The 18,327-nt window shown below is 43.8% G+C and overlaps 1 protein-coding gene across 1 annotated transcript in view; it reads left to right on the top strand.

The window, feature by feature from the left end:
• The window catches only part of LOC308304598 (teneurin-2-like), a gene marked incomplete at both ends in the record, with an annotated part of 147,239 nt that extends 130,944 nt beyond the window's left edge, over positions 1–16,295 (top strand). Inside the window, 11 exons of the mRNA XM_080749225.1 lie at positions 345–498; positions 1,711–1,999; positions 3,625–3,783; positions 4,545–4,831; positions 8,933–9,089; positions 9,510–9,620; positions 10,420–10,517; positions 11,959–12,128; positions 13,361–13,491; positions 14,150–14,380; positions 15,780–16,295. Coding sequence (XP_080605351.1) covers positions 345–498; positions 1,711–1,999; positions 3,625–3,783; positions 4,545–4,831; positions 8,933–9,089; positions 9,510–9,620; positions 10,420–10,517; positions 11,959–12,128; positions 13,361–13,491; positions 14,150–14,380; positions 15,780–16,295 — 2,303 coding nt within the window. The remainder of the gene's footprint in view (positions 1–344; positions 499–1,710; positions 2,000–3,624; positions 3,784–4,544; positions 4,832–8,932; positions 9,090–9,509; positions 9,621–10,419; positions 10,518–11,958; positions 12,129–13,360; positions 13,492–14,149; positions 14,381–15,779) is intronic.
• Positions 16,296–18,327: the final 2,032 nt, after the last annotated feature.

Raw genomic sequence — 18,327 nt, 5'->3', positions numbered from 1 at the left:
TGGCTAAAAGTGGAATTCTTTTTCAAGGAACTTCAGTTTTCAGATCATATCGCTATTCGTCCCCCGCACAAAAGGTGACTTGCAGACACTCTGCGAGGCCCTTCCACACTATCTACAGTACAGAGATGGTATCACGTAGAGATAGATAGCACCGCTGTCATCTTACCCTGTTTCTGTCCTCCTTTTCTCCTAACCTTTGTTTCCCTCCACTCATCCCCTCATACGCTCAGGTAAAAGGTACCCCAAAACGCCATTAACACCATTCCTCACAAATCCTCTCCTCTCCTCTCCTCTCCTCTCCTCTCCTCTCCTCTCCTCTCCTCTCCTCTCCTCTCCTCCTATAGGCCGCAGGGTGCTGTATAAGTACAGTAAGCTGGGGAAGCTGTCAGAGGTGCTGTATGATGGCACAGCTGTCACCTTTGGTTATGACGAGTCCACAGGTGTGTTGAAGATGGTCACGCTGCAGAGTGGAGGCTTCTCCTGCACCATCAGATACAGGTGACACGCACACATGCACTCTATGAACACATTGGCACATTATATAGGCTTACTAGGTATGGGACGATATGAAAATGTCATATCACGATTATTGTGACAAAAGAAATCGCGATTTACGATATTATCGCGATAATCAGAATCCATTATACTGGGGTGGAACATTTTCCAAAAAATAGCTGATCTACAAGCTCACAATGCGTTGCGACGCGCTGTGAGCTTGTAGATCGGCTATTTTTTGGACATGATAGAGAGTGAAAAAAGGACTATCAAGTACATATACTGTATTAGTACATTTTACCAATTATAGAGAGTTTAAGTGGTACCGGATATGCAGCTCGGCAAATAAAAGGTGAATTGATCCCACTGCATGATGGAGGACGATATCACAATAAATTAAAAATGTAAAAGTTTTTTATCACGGTAAGCGATAATATCGCTTATCGTCCCATCCCTATTATATATATGCATGCACACAGTGGCTCAGGGTTAGAGTTGCCGTCATAGAACATGGAGGGTTCCCGAAAGGGTTCCCGTTCGATCCCGGGCTCCCCCAGAGTTAGTGTCAAAGAGTCCTTGAGCAAGACTCTGAACCCCTAGTTGCTCCCGGTGAGGAGGTTGGTGCCTTGCATGGTTTCCTCCACAATTGATGTATGAATGTGTGTGTGAATGGGTGAATGTAATGCACAATCTCTGTAAAGCGCCTTGGATAAAGGCGCTATATAAATGCACCATTTACCAATCTTACACAGACACTGATGGAGAGACAGCAGTGCTTTTGGATACACAGTAATCCCTAGTGTTTACGAAAACTCCAACATCTACAGATAGACTGTCATTTACCGGTCTATATGTAAACTCTCAAAGTACATCCTCACATCCTGTAATGGCTTTCCTCGAGTGATTGTAAGTGGTTGTATTTGAGTGATTCCATTAAGACTAAAGGTGACCCCATTCATTCCATCTATGAAGACTCATTTGTTCATTGTCTCGCCGTCATGTTAACTTGACTCTTCTCCTATGTAGGGCTGACAACTGAGTGGAAGGGTACACTATATACAATATAAAAGCAAATCAATACTTTTTTTTACTATTCCAGGAAAGCAGAGCTGGTCAAACACATTGACTATGTCACTGTGGTGATTAATTTCCTTCAGTTATTGTTACCATCGCTGTTGATATTGATATTATTGTTCTAATACTTGTTTCCAACAGGAGAGTGGGCCCCCTGGTGGACAAGCAGTCCTATCGCTTCTCGGAGGAGGGCATGGTCAACGCGCGCTTCGACTACACCTACCACGACAACTCGTTCAGAGTGGCGAGCTTGAAGCCCGTGATCGGCGAGACCCCCCTGCCCGTGGACCTGTACCGCTATGACGACATCTCGGGGAAGGTGGAGCATTTCGGGAAGTTCGGCGTGATCTACTACGACGTCAACCAGATCATCACCACGGCGGTCATGACGCTCTCCAAACACTTTGACGCTCACGGTCGGATAAAAGAGGTGAGACCAGGGACGTGCACACATAGACATCAAAGGGGGCCCCTGCCCTTTTATCCGTCTGTAAAAAGTGCCCTCTCTAGACCATGAATGCAGTTTTTACTATGGTGAAAGAAATGCAAATGCCTGAAAACCTGAAGGCAGCATTCAAGAGAATTGCCTTGTCCAAACTCTCCTGAACTTGCAACATTTTATGTTGAAAGAATTGCCCTCTCTGTGTAGAAATCCATGCCGTACGACACTTCTCTAGTATTGACTTGATTACACTTAGTTTAGTGTGGTATCAAGCACTGAAAATAGCCGACCTCCATGCGTCGCAGCGCGGCGCATTGTGAGCTTCGAGGTCTGCTATTTTCGATATTTTCACCAAAAGGCCCTTTTAGACATGTCAGCCCCTGCCCCTCTAACATTCTCTGCATGTCCCTGGTTGAGACCATCGCATACACACCTGTGGTACACCTTCAAGTTGCTGACATTTTGGGTGATCGCATATTGCAATAACATATATTATATTCATATCATAATAATTAAAGCTGCAATCCGGAATGAATATGTTTATGTTTATTTAGCTTTCGGCATGATCACAGGTTTAAAAAGACAGGTGCCATTAAAAACACTGTATTCTGTAGAAGGTCCTGGGTTCAATTCCCGCCGGGGGACGCTGTGGGCACTGGCAGCGTGTTCCTCCTCCGCGTCATCAGCGCCCACACCCTAGGTGGGGTTGGCGATAGGGCCTTTCTGTGTGGAGTTTGCATGTTCTCCCCGTGTCTCCTAGGGTTGATACCCTCACAAAAACATGCACGTAATCCTGGTCTCAATAATGCCTCCCCCTGGCCAGCCGGGGCGCCTGATGGAGGGGAAAGGAACTGGTTGGAATAACGTGTTCCTTCCACGCGCTACGTCCAAACTAGGGATATCTCCACTGTCAGGTGAAAAGAAGCAACTTGGACTCCTCATGCATAGAAGGAAGCATGAGGTCAGTCCGTTGTCTCCCCAGGTTGGCAGAGGGAGAGCAGAGCCCAGGATTACATAGGCAATTGGCACTGGGTGAAAAATGGGTTACAAAATTGTGGGATAAAAATTATAAAAAAAAAAAAAAAAAACACTGTATTCTGATTACAATTGAAAACCTCAATGTCAATATATCAAAAGTTCTGAATCTAAAAGAGTGAATAATAGGTTATTTTAACACAGACTTCTGTGCACACATTTTTAACTAAAATCTTTGCTTTTGGCGGTCCCTGGAACAAAATGATTTGAGATGGGGGTCCGTGGCCAAATACATATCATTTTGGGGGTCCTTGACATGACAACGTTTGAGAACCACTGATATAGCAACATAATTACGTTCTTCTTTTTTTTTTTTTTTTTTTTAACTGTTAGGATTTAGAAAAGATTTGTAGAATCGGCCTAATCAGTGGTTAAGGACCCCCAAAATGATATGTATTTGGCCGCGGACCCCCATCTAAAAATATTTTGTTACAGGGACGCCCAGAAGCAAATATTTGTGTTAAAAAAACTTTCACTCTGAATTTGGGTCTTGCCTTAAGCTAGATGCAGAATAGACATACACCCCACACATTCCAATGCAGCTTTCACTTACTCCCTCTGAAAATCCTCTTCTGCAGGTCCAGTATGAGATCTTCAGGTCGTTGATGTACTGGATGACGGTTCAGTACGACAGCATGGGTCGGGTCGTGAAGAGAGAGATAAAGATCGGCGCGTACGCCAACACCACCCAGTACAGATATGAATATGACGGAGACGGACAGCTGGTAGGCGTTAAGGTGAGGAGTGTCTGTGTGTCAGTCAGTATCATCATCATTTCACATCTAACCTTTTAGGCATTTAACTGATACGCAATACAATGTAGAAATGGTCATCCTATGACTTTAAATACATGTAACTAGGGTTGACATTGCAAACTACCTGAAATTCAAGGTCTATATATGTAATTATTTTGTCTATTATATTAACCTGTATTATAGTACATGAGTTGTTTGAACTTGTTAGATGTGGTTCATTGATTGATTCCCCAAAAATAAGGAACAAGGTGTTTCCCTTATCGGTTTAATAAGGGACATGCCATAGGGGCTTTCTTGGGTTTAAAATGCTCTTAGCAGACCTTGTATTGAACTGTACTTTCCTGTGTCAAACTGCTAATATGTGTAGCAGTAGTGCATTGCCTACATCTCCCAGGATGCTTTGGGGCGGGGTTACTTCCTGAAAGACTAGTAAACAGTACAGTTGCACGTTACTTCACTGTGTCCTGTGTCTATCATTATACAGAAGTAACCCCCGCCCCAAAGCATCCTGGGAGATGTAGGCAATGCACTACTGCTACAATATGTATTCAATCAATCAATCAATCAATCAATCGAAAGTTTCCAAAAAAGGCAGGGCGACAACTGGCAACCCTACATACACGTAACAGAATACATTTAACATAATGTTGCATGGACGACTATGAACTCCAAGACATTACAAGGCTCTTGGCCTATATGACATTTTACCAAATGAATATGGTCTTTGCGTACATTCTTTCCAGGTGAACGATTGGTCGGCGTGGCGCTACAGCTACGACCTCAACGGGAACCTCCACCTCCTGAACCCCGGCAACAGCCACCCGAGCAACGCCCACACGGGCAACCCCGGGGCCAGACTCCTCCCCCTGCGCTATGACCTCCGGGACCGCATCACCAGGCTGGGCGACATGCAGTACCGCCTGGACGAGGACGGGGTGCTGAGTCAGCGAGGCTCCGAGTTCTTTGACTACAACTCTAACGGCCTGTTGGAGAGAGCTTACAGTCGACTGCCTGGAGGCTGGAGCGTCAGGTCTGTCTGTGTGTTGGTACTAGTATAGCTCTGGTCCATAGCGTTAGTGGAGTTCTCCCTAACGCTATGTTCCTCTACCTCCGTATTCCTTGGTAAAACCGGAAAACCCCGCCGTCTGGTCCAAAAATAACAAAAACTATTTCGCCCCTCACCAAGGTATCATTGGACAGATGAAAGCTTACTCTACTTAGTGGACGACGTTTGAGCCCCCCACCACACGATTAAAATACATTTCTAGGGCAAAATGAAAAATATTCCACCGGATGGAGACGCACTTCCTGGTTGAAGACGAAACAGCGCTTCCAACGCCACAGAGTTGAATAACACCCAGTGAGACTAATGCTCTGTGTGGCAGTAGTGAGTTGGCACCTTGATGGCGACGACAAATAGTGAAAAACGAGAAGAAATGGAGTCTCCATCTGGTAGAATATTTTTCATTTTGCCCTAGAAATGTATTTTAATCGTGTGGTGGGGGGCTCAGACCGCGTCCACTAAGCAGAGTAAGCTTTCAACTGTCCACTGATGCCTTTGGTTTGGTGAGGGGCGAAACAGTTTTTGTTATTTTCGGACCAGACGGCAGGGTTTTCCGGTTTTGCCAAGGAATACGGAGGTAGAGGAACATAGCGTTAGGGAGAACTCCACTAACGCTATGGACCAGAGCTAGTACTAGTAACTTACAGTGGTGTAAAGCAGTGGTTATCAACCTTTTCAGGCTGCGACATCCCAAAATAATTATATTTTAACTGGGGACCCCCTAAAATAATTTGGCCCACAGGTTGAGAACCACTGGTGTTACTCAAGTACATTGTCTATACTTTTACTTCTACTTCACATCATCTCAAAGGCAAGTATTGTACTTTTACTCCACTACAGTTATTTGAATACTTTAGTTACTAGTTACATTGTAGATTTTGATTATAATTATATAATCGGTTATTACCGGACTTTCTTGTAACAGAGTATTTCTACATTACGGTATTGATACTTTTAGTTAAAGGAGTAATTCACCACCAAAATGACTTTTTTTCCCTATTGATTACTCACACCATGGAGACTTGGTGTGAGTATTTTTTTGTATTTGTCGCATTCCTATTAGACAAAAAATTGGATATAGTAAATTCACCCCCATTGATTCCGGATAATCAATGGGGGTACATTTATTGTAATCAAATTATTGTCTCTAGGAATACCACAAAAAACTAAAAATATTATTGAACTCAAGTCTCCATGACGTGAGTGAGTAATCAATAGAAAAAGGTCATTTTGGTGGTGAACTACTCCTTTAACCCTTCTTGTGCCTATCCCGGAGAAGTTAGGGATTTTTGCTATTTGACTTACCCTGAGCTGCTTGTAGAGATGTGGGTGGTCCTGGCTCGTCCTACGCTTTCCAACGAGTGATTCTAGATGGTCCGACGATTTATTCCATTGAAAATGGTTTAGAATAAAGTTTAGAGCCCCCCCAAAAAAACTCAATCTATACTGTCGGCGGCGCGACGTATTCCGGGGTGCCTATCCCGATCTAGTCTGGGATATTTAATAAAATGAATTAATTAACTCAATGAGTGCCAATCACGAGATATCTCGGGATATATCATCGCATCCCATAGTGCCAATCACGAGATATCTCGTGATTAAAACTCTCTCCCAGCCATTTACAATATGCTTGTGCGCCTATACTGCCAGGAATATTATTAATTTCCAAGTTATCAGTAGCCGATCCCAGCAGGGATAATGTAATTGCAGAATGTAGTACACGTACTATCCACTAGAGTGTGCCCAACGATAAGGTCTTGCAGTCTGCTGTGCAGCCTGTACAGCATTGTGGACCATAATGGCTTCCTATGGAGCAGCCATTATGGCTCCCGGTCCGCCGAACGGGAGCCATCCTGGAGCGAGTGCACGTCGTGCACACTTCATATACACTCGTTTTTGATCCTGAGTGACCACTCTGTCAGCCTGCCATTTTTTTCCGAATGAAAATCCGTCTACATATGGTAAAGTTTGATAAGAAAAACGTCAGCTTTCAATGCTATGGAAAGGCCCATGCTTTGTTATGGCCGAACGACTTCCGGGTTACGTCATCGATGATGTCATTTCCAGCGCATTTTTGTAGCTTAAGCTTATATGAACCTAGAATGGTCATTTATAGCTCAAAAAATGTCAAAAAAATACCAAAAAAATCAGAAAATGATCCCCAAGGCGACGTTTGGCGATCTGGCTGGCTGGGCTTCCTCAAAATGGCGATGGAAGGCGATTTGGCTGTGAACTAGTTAAAAAAAAAAAAAAATTAAAACATTTTTTTTTGAATTTTTTTTTTTGGACCCCATCAAATCTAGTGAACATGATTTCAATCGCGATTTTGCATGTTCCACCCCCATACAACCCCATCTAACATACAGGGCGGCCATGTTTGTTTACATAACATGTAAAACATAATGGCTATTATCTCAAGAATGCCTGAACGGATTTCCAATCGGATTTTTTTGTTTGAAAGCTGTGAACAAACTGCACAAATCCACTCCAATGCAATCCAGGATTGCATTGGATTTTTTAGAGCTCATTCTTCTCTGTTTTTTTCCCATGCATGAGGTGTGCAAGGTTTAATCATGGCTAAGTTGACGAAAATAAGGCTTCTAAAATGCTTGGTAGCCAATAGCTAACTTCAAGCTAACTTCATCCTCTTCCTGTACATGCACAAAGGAAAGTGTTCAGGCAAGTCATGGCTGCAGGGCTTCTGCATATACCAGCATATCTCTATGGGATTTTCTATGGCCACTGGGCGCCCTCTAGTGGTGAAAGGGTGGCATTAAATGAGTTAATCGGAGGCCTCAACGAAGCCCCGGTCTAATTTTCCATCCATGCCCCGGGCCGCGATTCTGTTTACATCGGCCCGTAATCGGGTAACGCCGCCGCACCGCGCCGCCGACTCCAATACAAACTCACATCTTTAGAGACCTTTTTCTCTGAACTGTGTTCCAGGGCAGCGACAATGTTTTTTTGCGGCTAAATAGCTTCAGATCGGGCTTCTAAAAAATAAAGAAGCTAATAGCTAACTGTTAGCTAACTTCATCCGGTCTTCGTTCATAACAGTGTTTGCAGTGAAAGCCTAAGCCACTTCTGCCTGTGTAGACGGAAGTTAGAGCAAAGATATTTAATTAATGAAGATAGCTCATCCTCATTGGATCCACTAGAGTGTGACATGGTACACAAATCCTACAAATAGACTCCTAAGTGGGCGCCGGCTCTGACAGCAAATCTCGCGCACGTCCTGTTTACTGGTGCTATAGATCCCGCGAGAATGTGTTGCTGGGACAGCTAAAGAGCAATAATAAAGTTGATTTTCTCAGTTGTTGTGTTGCTGAAAAAAGCCACTTTAGTATGACAATTTTGTTAATATTATGTGGCTTGTGATGATCTGGTCCAATATTTAGTTCAGTGACTATAGCTTCTGAACTATTATTTTGCTCTGTGTTCACGTTAGCTCTCCCATTGTAAATGAATAGACTCCAAACATGCTTCCTTCTCCTAAAAAGGTATCTACCTACATCACACAGAAACGGGATGTACAGGTCTTTTGCACCCTCTTGCTATCTATGATTGATTGATTGAAGACTTTATTAGAAGTTTGCATAGGAAAAGGTACAGTTTCATGACGGTACAGTTCACTGGTACAAGGTCTACTAAAAGGAGATCCATGAAAAGACTAAGCTTATTTCCACTGGAAACCATTGAAGTATCTCATATAACATTGAATGACAGACAAATAGAACACAGTACTAAGCAGTAGATATGTAAAGAAAAACAAAAAAGAAAACAGTAAGTCTAAACAAACAGTATATACAAAGAAGGGGCAGGGGAGGGTAGGGTTGGGCTAGGTTAGTTTTTTACCAGTTGCGCCCTCTTGGGTTAGAGCGAAGGCCTATGCAGAAATGTCTGGCACTCTAGCGGCACCTTGTGGCCCCTGGCAGTAAGTGGGTTAAGTAAAGAAATGTAGTAATCTTTTCCGCCACTGCTATCTTTATCTTGGCTTGTTGATTGGACACTGTTTCATTGCAATTCAAAAGTGGTTCACATCACTGGTTCTGTGACTTCCTGTACCAGGTACCGCTATGACGGTTTGGGTCGCAGAGTTTCACGAAAGACCAACCAAGGAGAACACCTGCAGTTCTTCTACGCCGATCTGAACTACCCAGAGAGGATCAGCCATGTGTACAACCACTCTGGAGGAGAGATCACTGCCTTTTACTACGACCTCCAGGTAAAACATCTGTCTGTCTGTGTCTCTGTTTATGTTAGCTTTCTTTATCCTGTATAATTCAGGACCTGTCGCTGTCGTTACTTTTACATTTACTTTTCAGGAAATGGAAAAAATAACCTGTGTTCCAAAGGATCCAAAGCAGATATTATTAGTCTCAAGCTCTTGTCAATCCTTTTGATTGTTTAAACCCAAAGACAGGCTTAACCGCTTTAAAGATTTGTCATGTCATTATTAAGGTGAAAATGATTTTTTTCCCTTCTTTTTTCAACAATAGCTGATCTACAGCTACTTACACTGTCTCGCAACAAAGTATAAAATAGTTCATTCATTTATAAAAGCAACATAAAAAGATGGAATATCAAGATGACATACAAGGTTTCTGCCTGTCACTGCAGTGTATTTTATGCTGTGTGTTTGCAGGGCGATGTGTTTGCTATGGAGGTGACGGGTGGAGAGGAATACTACATCGCCTCGGATAATACAGGAACCCCTCTGGCTCTGTTCAGTAGCAACGGACTGCTGGTCAAACAGGTGAAAGAGACAGACACACATACTCAGACACAGACAGGCTATCAAGCCTCTTTATTGTTTTATATTATATTATATAACTAGTCCTGTGCCCGGGGGTGTGCGATGAGGGATTGAATGTAGGAGTCTCAGAAGTAATGTTGGAGAACCCAGACCGGTGCCCTTTGGGCAGAATAGTCACCATCCATGTCCAGCGGTGCAATACCTGTTGTATCCGTCTGTCTGGCTGGCACTCTTTTATGCCCATATATGGTGTTCCGTGTCCAGGCCAGTCTGTGATGTCATCTCCAAATTTGGGCACTGTAGTAAAGTCAGCCAGTGATGTCAGTTGGGCTGTGTTGATGTCAGTTGGGCATTGTTACCATGGTGGTGACACTGTTTAGTATCAGTGATGTCAGCAGGTAAGACGGCGGACAGACATTCGGTAAATTAATTGTTAGATATTACATTATAAAATCGAACCTCGGTTCGAAGTGAAGCGGTGAGTTCTTATTCTATGTGTTCTAGAGCTATGAAATCTGTGTTCTAGATCTATACATTCTGTGTTCTAGATCTATACTTTCTATGTGCTTTAGTTCTATATTTTCATGAATTCTGAATGAATGAATGATTTTGTCTGGAGGGCCAAATTGGCATGTGAAGCTTGACCAATCCTCAATTCTGCATGCACGGGACAGACATGGGACAGACATGGGACAGACAAAGCCAAACCTTGGAAGCGGCTTTCACCGCTTCAATTATATTACATTAGACATTACATTACATGTCATATTTTGTTCCATTATATTTTGTTCTATCTCAGATGGAGTACACAGCATATGGTGAGATATACCACGATACCAACCCAGACTTCCCACTGGTCATTGGTTTCCATGGCGGCCTGTACGATCCCTTGACCAGGTACAGCACTGTTTCTCAACGTCATGTCCACCAGGGGTCCGAATGGACACCAACGGTTCTGTTACTCTGAGAGTGTACAAATGGACCCAAATGGACCCATTCTGATTAAAAACAACTAAACACTGAGGATACTGCAGTGTAAATTGGGGTCCCATAGATGAAAAGAAATAGTATCAAATTATACAAATGAGGGTCCACAATCTCCGAATGCTATATAGAGTCTGGAACTACAGCTCCTGAACGGCGAGTAATGGAAGCTGGCATTTCCGTTCATGAAAATATATTCCAAAATGTCATTTCTGCTAAGCAGCAAGCTACATTTTTGTTTATATTAGGATAAATGTGCGCGATGTTAAAAACGAAACAGAAGTGGGGAGGAGGCTTCACTTCCGCTTTATCCGGATACTCATCATAAGCAGTGGCATCAGTTCAGCAAAAGCTAAGGTATGGCAACATGACTGGTGTCTTGCGCGCGTGCAAGACACCAGTCATGTTGCCATACCTTAGCAACAGGCACGATGAAAAGTACATTTTATTATTTCCCCCTGTAGCCAAGGTATGGCAGGTGCCATAGCTTGCCATACCCAATTGACGCCTCTGATCATAAGACCTCCGTCGCCCCAGACTGTATAATGGGAGCATTTGCAAATCGCAGGAGTCAACAGTCTATGGCACAGTATTCTACTTTGGCCAATCATGAGACAGCAGAGATCTCTGTTTTCTGTAAGAGCTGAACCGTTTAATTCCGCTAGACAGCAGTAACACCTTACCTCTCTGCCTATCAGTAACATGATCAGAGATGTTATCCAAATCAATGACAAGGTTAAAAGCGTGATTGATTTCGTGGCAGACAGAGGGAGAAATGTCCCCGCCTTGCATAATTCTTGAAGTAAATCCAGGGTTCAGTTTGCTGCAGTGTATGGGGGAGAAGATCTGTACCTCTGCTTTTGATGTCCCCTCGATGTGACGTCTTTGTAGATTGTCTATTTTTGCTATTTGTTGTAGAACAAAGAATATATCGTCACTGTCGGGCAGAAACCTCGTATCTCCAAATGTAATTTTTTTCGCAAAATAAAGCCCTGCTTCATCATACAAGGCCGTCGCACTGACTCGCACAAAAGTAGTGAAAACAGCCGATCTAAAAGCACACAACGCCTCACACCGCGAGGCGTTGTGTGCTTGTAGATCTGCTGTTTTCACTAGTTTAAATCATTTTCAAAATGATAAATACAAAACAAACAGTTTTGGACATACAAAGTTTCCACCCGACAATGACAATATGGGTTTAAGTGCTTAAAAAGATTTCCCCCTGTGTTTTTGTTTGGTTATCATAAACCGAACCCTGCATGAATCAGTCACACATGTCAAATAAACAAAAATGTTACTGATAAACTGTATACACTCTGCTGCCACACGACATGTCTTTCTTTCCCGTCTCCAGACTTGTCCATTTCGGCCAGAGAGACTACGATGTCCTGGCCGGCCGCTGGATGAGCCCAGACCACAGCTTGCTCCCCAGGACGGCCCATGACCCCGCCCCCTTCAACCTGTACATGTTCAAGAACAACAACCCTCTGAGTGACGTCATCAGCCTCAAGAACTACGTGACAGGTAACCATGCATTGTTTCATGCACCCTGATGCCAGCACAGGGTTCCCACGGTCATGAAATTCCTGGAAATATTTTGAAATTAGAAAAATGTTTTTCCAGTACTGGAAAAGTTTTGGAATTTATCAAGAGTCCTGGAAGGTCCTGGAAAAAATTGCTATGCATTCATTGTCTTTGGTTATTGATTTTGTTAATACCTCTGAAATGACAAATTAAACATGGGCCAAATTGTCAAGTATTAGAGGCAGAAATGTTGAAAATAGCCGATCTACATGCTCACAACTATTTTCACAATGGAACCGTGTTATACAAAATTCCTCAACTCTTAGTGCTCGTCAGGGTGGGGGGGTCCCCAGTTAAAATATGATTATTTCGGGGGTCACGGCCTGAAAAGGTTGAGAACCACTGGCATACACTACCTGTCTTTGGGCATTGGGCATAGGAGTAAGCGACCTGTTATTGAGCTGAATTATTGTTCTATTGTCCTGGAAATTGCGTTAAATATTCTGGAAAGGTTTTGGAAATTAATTGGTAAAGATGTGTGGGAACCCTGTGCTAGACGTGGAGGGCAGCGATTCAGGAGTCCTGAGTTGGTGTTGGGCTCCTCCATACCAGATCAGCCAACACAGGGATGCTGACAGAACCCTCGCTAAAAACCCCAGGACAAAAATCCACTCGTCCAAGACAATTTGCCCTCCTGGCCCCCAAACTGTGGAATAAACTCCCTGTCGCATTTAGAACTACAGACTCACTCTCTAGCTTCCGCCTTGGACTAAAGACTCACCTCTTCAGACTCCACCTAAGCCCACAGCAACACTCCCCTTCCCTCGATGACCACACATGAAGCTATATAGCATTTTTACGGTTTTAGAAAAGTGTTTTTACTGCTTAGGTGCATCCTCTACCTATGTTATTGTTTTTCTAGATTGATATTCCTATGCATTTGTTGTTGCTTTTAATGTATTGACATATTATCTTGCTTATTATATTGATGTATTACCTGCTTATTATAAGTCGCTTTGGATTAGAAACGTCTGCTAAATTGTAAATTGACTGCACTCTCGTATCGCATCGCGTACAGCTCTGTGACGTAAAAAAAAGGTGTTTGGTTCATGCTAATAGGTTTTCTTCCTTTCCCCGCTCTGTGTCTGTTTGTTTTATGGGTCTATACCTCTCTCTTTCCCTCTCTCTCTCTCTCTGTTTGTCTTTCGTTGTCTCTGTCTATCTTTCTGTAGATGTTAAAAGCTGGTTGGTAATGTTTGGTTTCCAGCTCAGCAATATAATCCCTGGATTTCCTCGACCTCCACTTTATTTCACTGAGCCTCACTATGAACTGTTGGCCAGCTACTACTGGGAAAAAACACAGGTATTCCTTCCTCTCACCTTTCCTTTCTTTCTTTCTTTCTTTCTTTCTTTCTTTCTTTCTTTCTTTCTAGTCAGAGAATATTAATAAAATCTGGGAATAAATTCCTTACCAAGACATTTATTCACCAATGTGTTTGTAAAGGTGTCTAGTGTCATCTGACAAAATTTGAAATCCAAAATCCCTAGGGGAATCTTTGACAGCTGCTGAAAGTTGGGGTCCCATTCACTTAAAAGGGATGATTCATCACTAAACCATAGTTTGGTGGGGCCGTTTTTAGCCCAAGGAATGTTTTTCGTGCAAAACAAATGCTTCCAATGGATTCAGAATCATGAAAATATATATACATGCTACTTAAAGCAGATTTTTTTGGGGGGGATATTCTTTTCCTGTATAGTAAGTGAATGGGGCCCCCGCTTTCAACAGCTGTCAAAGATTCCCCTAGTGATTTTGCATTTCAAACTTTGTCAGATCTGTTACCAGACACCTTTACAAACCCATTGGTGAATACATTTCTTGGTAAGGAATTCCCAGATTTGACATTATTCTGATAATATTCCCTAACTATTTCTTCTCAGCGTTCTCCTGTTGTTGAAGAACCTTCCCTAACGCCCTCCTTCTCCTTATCTTTCCCCTGACTCCCCCCACCTCTCCGGTCCAGTCAATATCCGGGGTTCAGCAGGCGATGGATCGTCTTAACCAGGCCTTCATGGCTCTGGAGGGCAGAACTCTGGATAAAGACCCCAAGCGGGGTCCAGAAGACCGACCCGGGTATTGGTTCGGGTCCCGGACTCCTGCTCTGCTCCGAGGAATAATGCTGGGCATAAGAGAGGGCCGCGTTGTCGCGGTCGCGTCCGGATTGGCTGGAGAGGACAGTAGGAAAATCGCTCAGGTAGGGCATGGTGAAGGAATGGGTCTGAATGTCAGGTCTTGGGATCACCAAGCGGTCCATATGGACCCTTACAGGTCTGTAACAAATGGGACCAAATGGAACTCTCTTTTTCAAGTGGGAACTGGCCATGAACTTCCATGAATACACAGCAAATACCTAAAGTCCAAAGTGATACACTTTAAGCAATAGAAAAAAAGCTACCGTAATAATCCTACATAAAGTAGAAATGTACAAAAAGAAAAACCTACAAAGAGGCTAGTAAACATCCAAACAAGTGCAAATGTTGGTGAGTACGGTACATCTATGGTGTTCCTTTTGAAGCTTCTCAAGGGAATTAGCGAAGCCGATTTGAGTCTGGCCTTTAGGTCGTTCCACAACCAGGGACCAAAGAAAGAGAGACCTTTTTTTACCCACCTCAGATGAAAATGAAGGTACAACACAGCATGGTGTTGGTTTCATTTGTACAAGTTAAATCAACACTGCAAGTTTTACAGAGCAGATTGGGTTTCCCAAAGATTATACCGTATTAGCCCGAATTTAGTACGACTCTGATTATAAGACGACCCCTATTTTTCAATTATCATTTTGGGAAAAAATATGTTGAAGACAAAATATTATATATTATATTATATTAAGTTATTTATAAAGAAAAACGTTATTATTGTAAAATTATTATAGAAAAGCTTATACAGAGATAACATTCTGCTGTATTGTATTGCATTAACCATCAAAGTCAACTTCTATACAAAAACAACATTCACAATTCAGACTGTGAAAAGCACAATAACAAACACTACATTTCCCATCAAGCTTTGCGGCCCGTTTCATTATTCAGATGCGACGGTCCATTGTAAACAGAAACCATTGCAGCCAGCATTATAGCCTAGGGCTAGGCTATTCAGTTGCTGTTGGGATTAAACTTCCACGCTAAAGATCACATGTGCGCCCGTCATCCACGCCGATGTTCGCGAGAACAACGCACACGCACGCGGCCCGGTAAGTCCAATGCCAAAGCCATCCGACTTTGCCAAACGGGAGGTGAAATGAGCCGAGGTCCAAAGTTCGCTGCGCATCAATCATGTAGTGTACGGTAACTGCAGGAGCTCGCGGGGGCTGTGAGAGAGCAGGGAAAGGTCCTGAAAGATACATAACGTATCTCCCCGGTGAAAAGTCTAAGCCCCAATTATAGGACGACTCCCTATTTTGAGGATATGTTTATTAGAATAAAATATCGTCCTATATTCGGGCCAATACGGTAATTCTTTTTCTCTGTCTCAGAGTTGACAGACCCATGGCGGGCCCCGGATCAGACATTGAGAAACTGTGGTCTAAACAAGAGTAATCTTTATAATAAATTGATGATTGCATTGATGTTGTTCTGCCCTCCTCTTCCCTGCAGGTGCTCAACGGCGCCCTCTACCTGGAGGGCTCGCGGTCGACGGTGGACGGCAGGGACTGCCACTTCCTGGTCAAGCTGGGCATGGCCGAGCCGGAGCTCCTCCCCCTGGGCGTCACCGGCGGCCGGAAGTCCCTGGAGAACGGCCTCAACATCACCATCACCGGCCGCTCCCGTCGGGGGCTGATCATCGAGATCCACAGCGCCTCCATGTCCGTCAGCATCCGCTACGGCCTGGGCGCCGAGGTGCTGGAGAGAGAGAGGGCGCGGCTCGCCGAGGAGGCGCACGCCCGGGCCGTGGCGAGGGCCTGGGCCAGAGAGGTGCAGCGGGCGAGGGAGGGCAGAGAGCGGGACGGGGGGAGAGTGTGGGCGGAGGGAGAGAGGCAGGAGCTGCTGTCGACGGGGAAAGTGAGCGGTTACGACGGATACTACATCCTGCCGGTGGAGCAGTACCCCGAGCTCGCCGACAGCAGCACCAATATTCAGTTTCTTCGTCAGAACGAGGCAGGAAGGAGGTAACAGAAACTGGGGGGTAATGTCGTCGGTAGCACTGGAGGGGAGTAATCGCGGAAAAGCAACACAATTTCTCTAGCCGTTATTTTGCACCCCTCCTAAGATTATTTCGACCAAATGTTTACACGGAGGGATGCAAAATAGCCTCGAAACGGACCGGTGAGATTCTTTTGCACTGGAGGGAATCTGGACAAAAAAAGAAAATAATATATATATATATACTGTATCTGATTTAAAAAACACAGGAAAACAGGGTTTGTTCCTTGTAGTTTGTAATGTTGGCAGTCTAGAAATTCAAGCTTATCATTTTGCACTAATTGTATATTGCTCTTGATAACAGCATCAGCTAAATGCCTAAAATGTAAATCTCCATCATAGATGTGTAGGACTGCTTGGACTCCCAAAAAACTGATTCTGAAAAGGGAACGACGGGATCGACAGGATCAAAATATCCTGTGGATGGCATCACTTTTTTTTATACAGCCGAAATTGAAATTGAAATGGAATGGACACTGATGAGGGATACCAAATGGCCGCTGTACATTGACTTTGCATAGGAACTGTGACATCACTGTGTCACACTGTGACATCCTCAAGGCCCACACCCTGACCTTCCTACTGTGGTGACTGAGGGGAAACAGGGACCCCTCCAAACACCAGCGTTGTGCAAACTATGGTTTGAGGACTAAAACAGTTTTCCGGTGGGTCTCAAAAGTTTGTAAACAGTTGATTGTAGTATGTTTGGCAGACTATCTTTTCTAATCGGCCTGTGTTGCAGGGGAAGAGATTGCAGAGTGTATGGGATTTCACACACCATCCGAGAGAAAATGGAAGGGGGCAAAAATAACTCCCCTACAGAATGTTCAAACTGCCAGCGTTGCCCAACAGACGTTACTGTACCTCCATCCATTTGTTACAGCCAGAGAAACATCACCTCACTTCCTTGTTTGTCGGAAAGCTGACAGCAGCTAAACTTTTGGACACCCATCATTAGCCAGTGACTTATTACTAGTGTCGCTGTACAGTATGTGCTGCCTCTTGCAGCAACGTTATTTGTGCTACAGTATTGCTGGCATGCAGCTAGCTAAAAGCAGATGGTAGCACAGAGATGTGGTTGTCAAAACACAATATTATTGCCAGCCGCTAACAGAGCAGACATAGTCGGGAGAAATGGCAGAAACTGGTGGCAAATATGATTTGTCTCCAACCCTGACAGTTGGGTTTCCAAAGCCACAAAGACGTCTAGCACAGGGACCGGAATTCAGGTCCCATATAGAACCCTGGACCTGGTCAGTTGGATACACAACATCAGTGACTCAACCCTGGTCCTCTGGGAATGCATGTATGTATGTATTGTAAAATGAAACTAGAGAGAGGGGCGCTCCGTGGAGGACACATCTCCGCCAGCCCCCCTGCCTCCCTCCCTCCATCGTTGTGTCTCTGTGGTTCATGATGTGATGACATTGTTTTGGCGTTGTGCGTGAGTGTGAAAAGGCACAGGGCAATGGGGAGGAAAGGGTCTTGCCTTGTGTCAGTTATGTTTCTAAATGGCCAGACTGGGAACACAAATCAGGACAGGAATGTAAATAACAGGGGCCTCCCATCTCTGTCCAAAAGTAACACATGACTTAGAGCAGTGGTTCTCAACCTTTTCAGGCCGCGACCCACACAATAATCATATTTTAATTGGGGACCCCCCCCCCCCCCATCCTGATGAGCTCTAAGAGTTTAGGCATTACATTTTGTATAACATGGTTCTATTGTGAGGCGTTGTGAGCATGTAGATCGGCTATTTTCACAATTTCTGCCTCTAATATTTGACAATTTGGCCAATGTTTAATTTGTCATTTTAGAGGTATTTACAAGTCCTGAAATGGTCACTTTAGAAATTTGCAGATACCCTCTATACACTTAAACTTTATGTTGGTTTTGTTTACTGTTGAGTGAGAAAACAATGTTTCACATTAACCCTGCAAGGCCCAGCGTTGCTTTTTGGCAACGTTTTTTAAATCCTGTTCTTTTTTCACATTAACATCAC

This window comes from Nannobrachium achirus (genome assembly GCF_963921795.1).
Source record: "Nannobrachium achirus genome assembly, chromosome: 19".
NCBI lineage: Eukaryota > Metazoa > Chordata > Actinopteri > Myctophiformes > Myctophidae > Nannobrachium > Nannobrachium achirus.
This window is presented reverse-complemented; position numbering and strand designations above follow the sequence as displayed.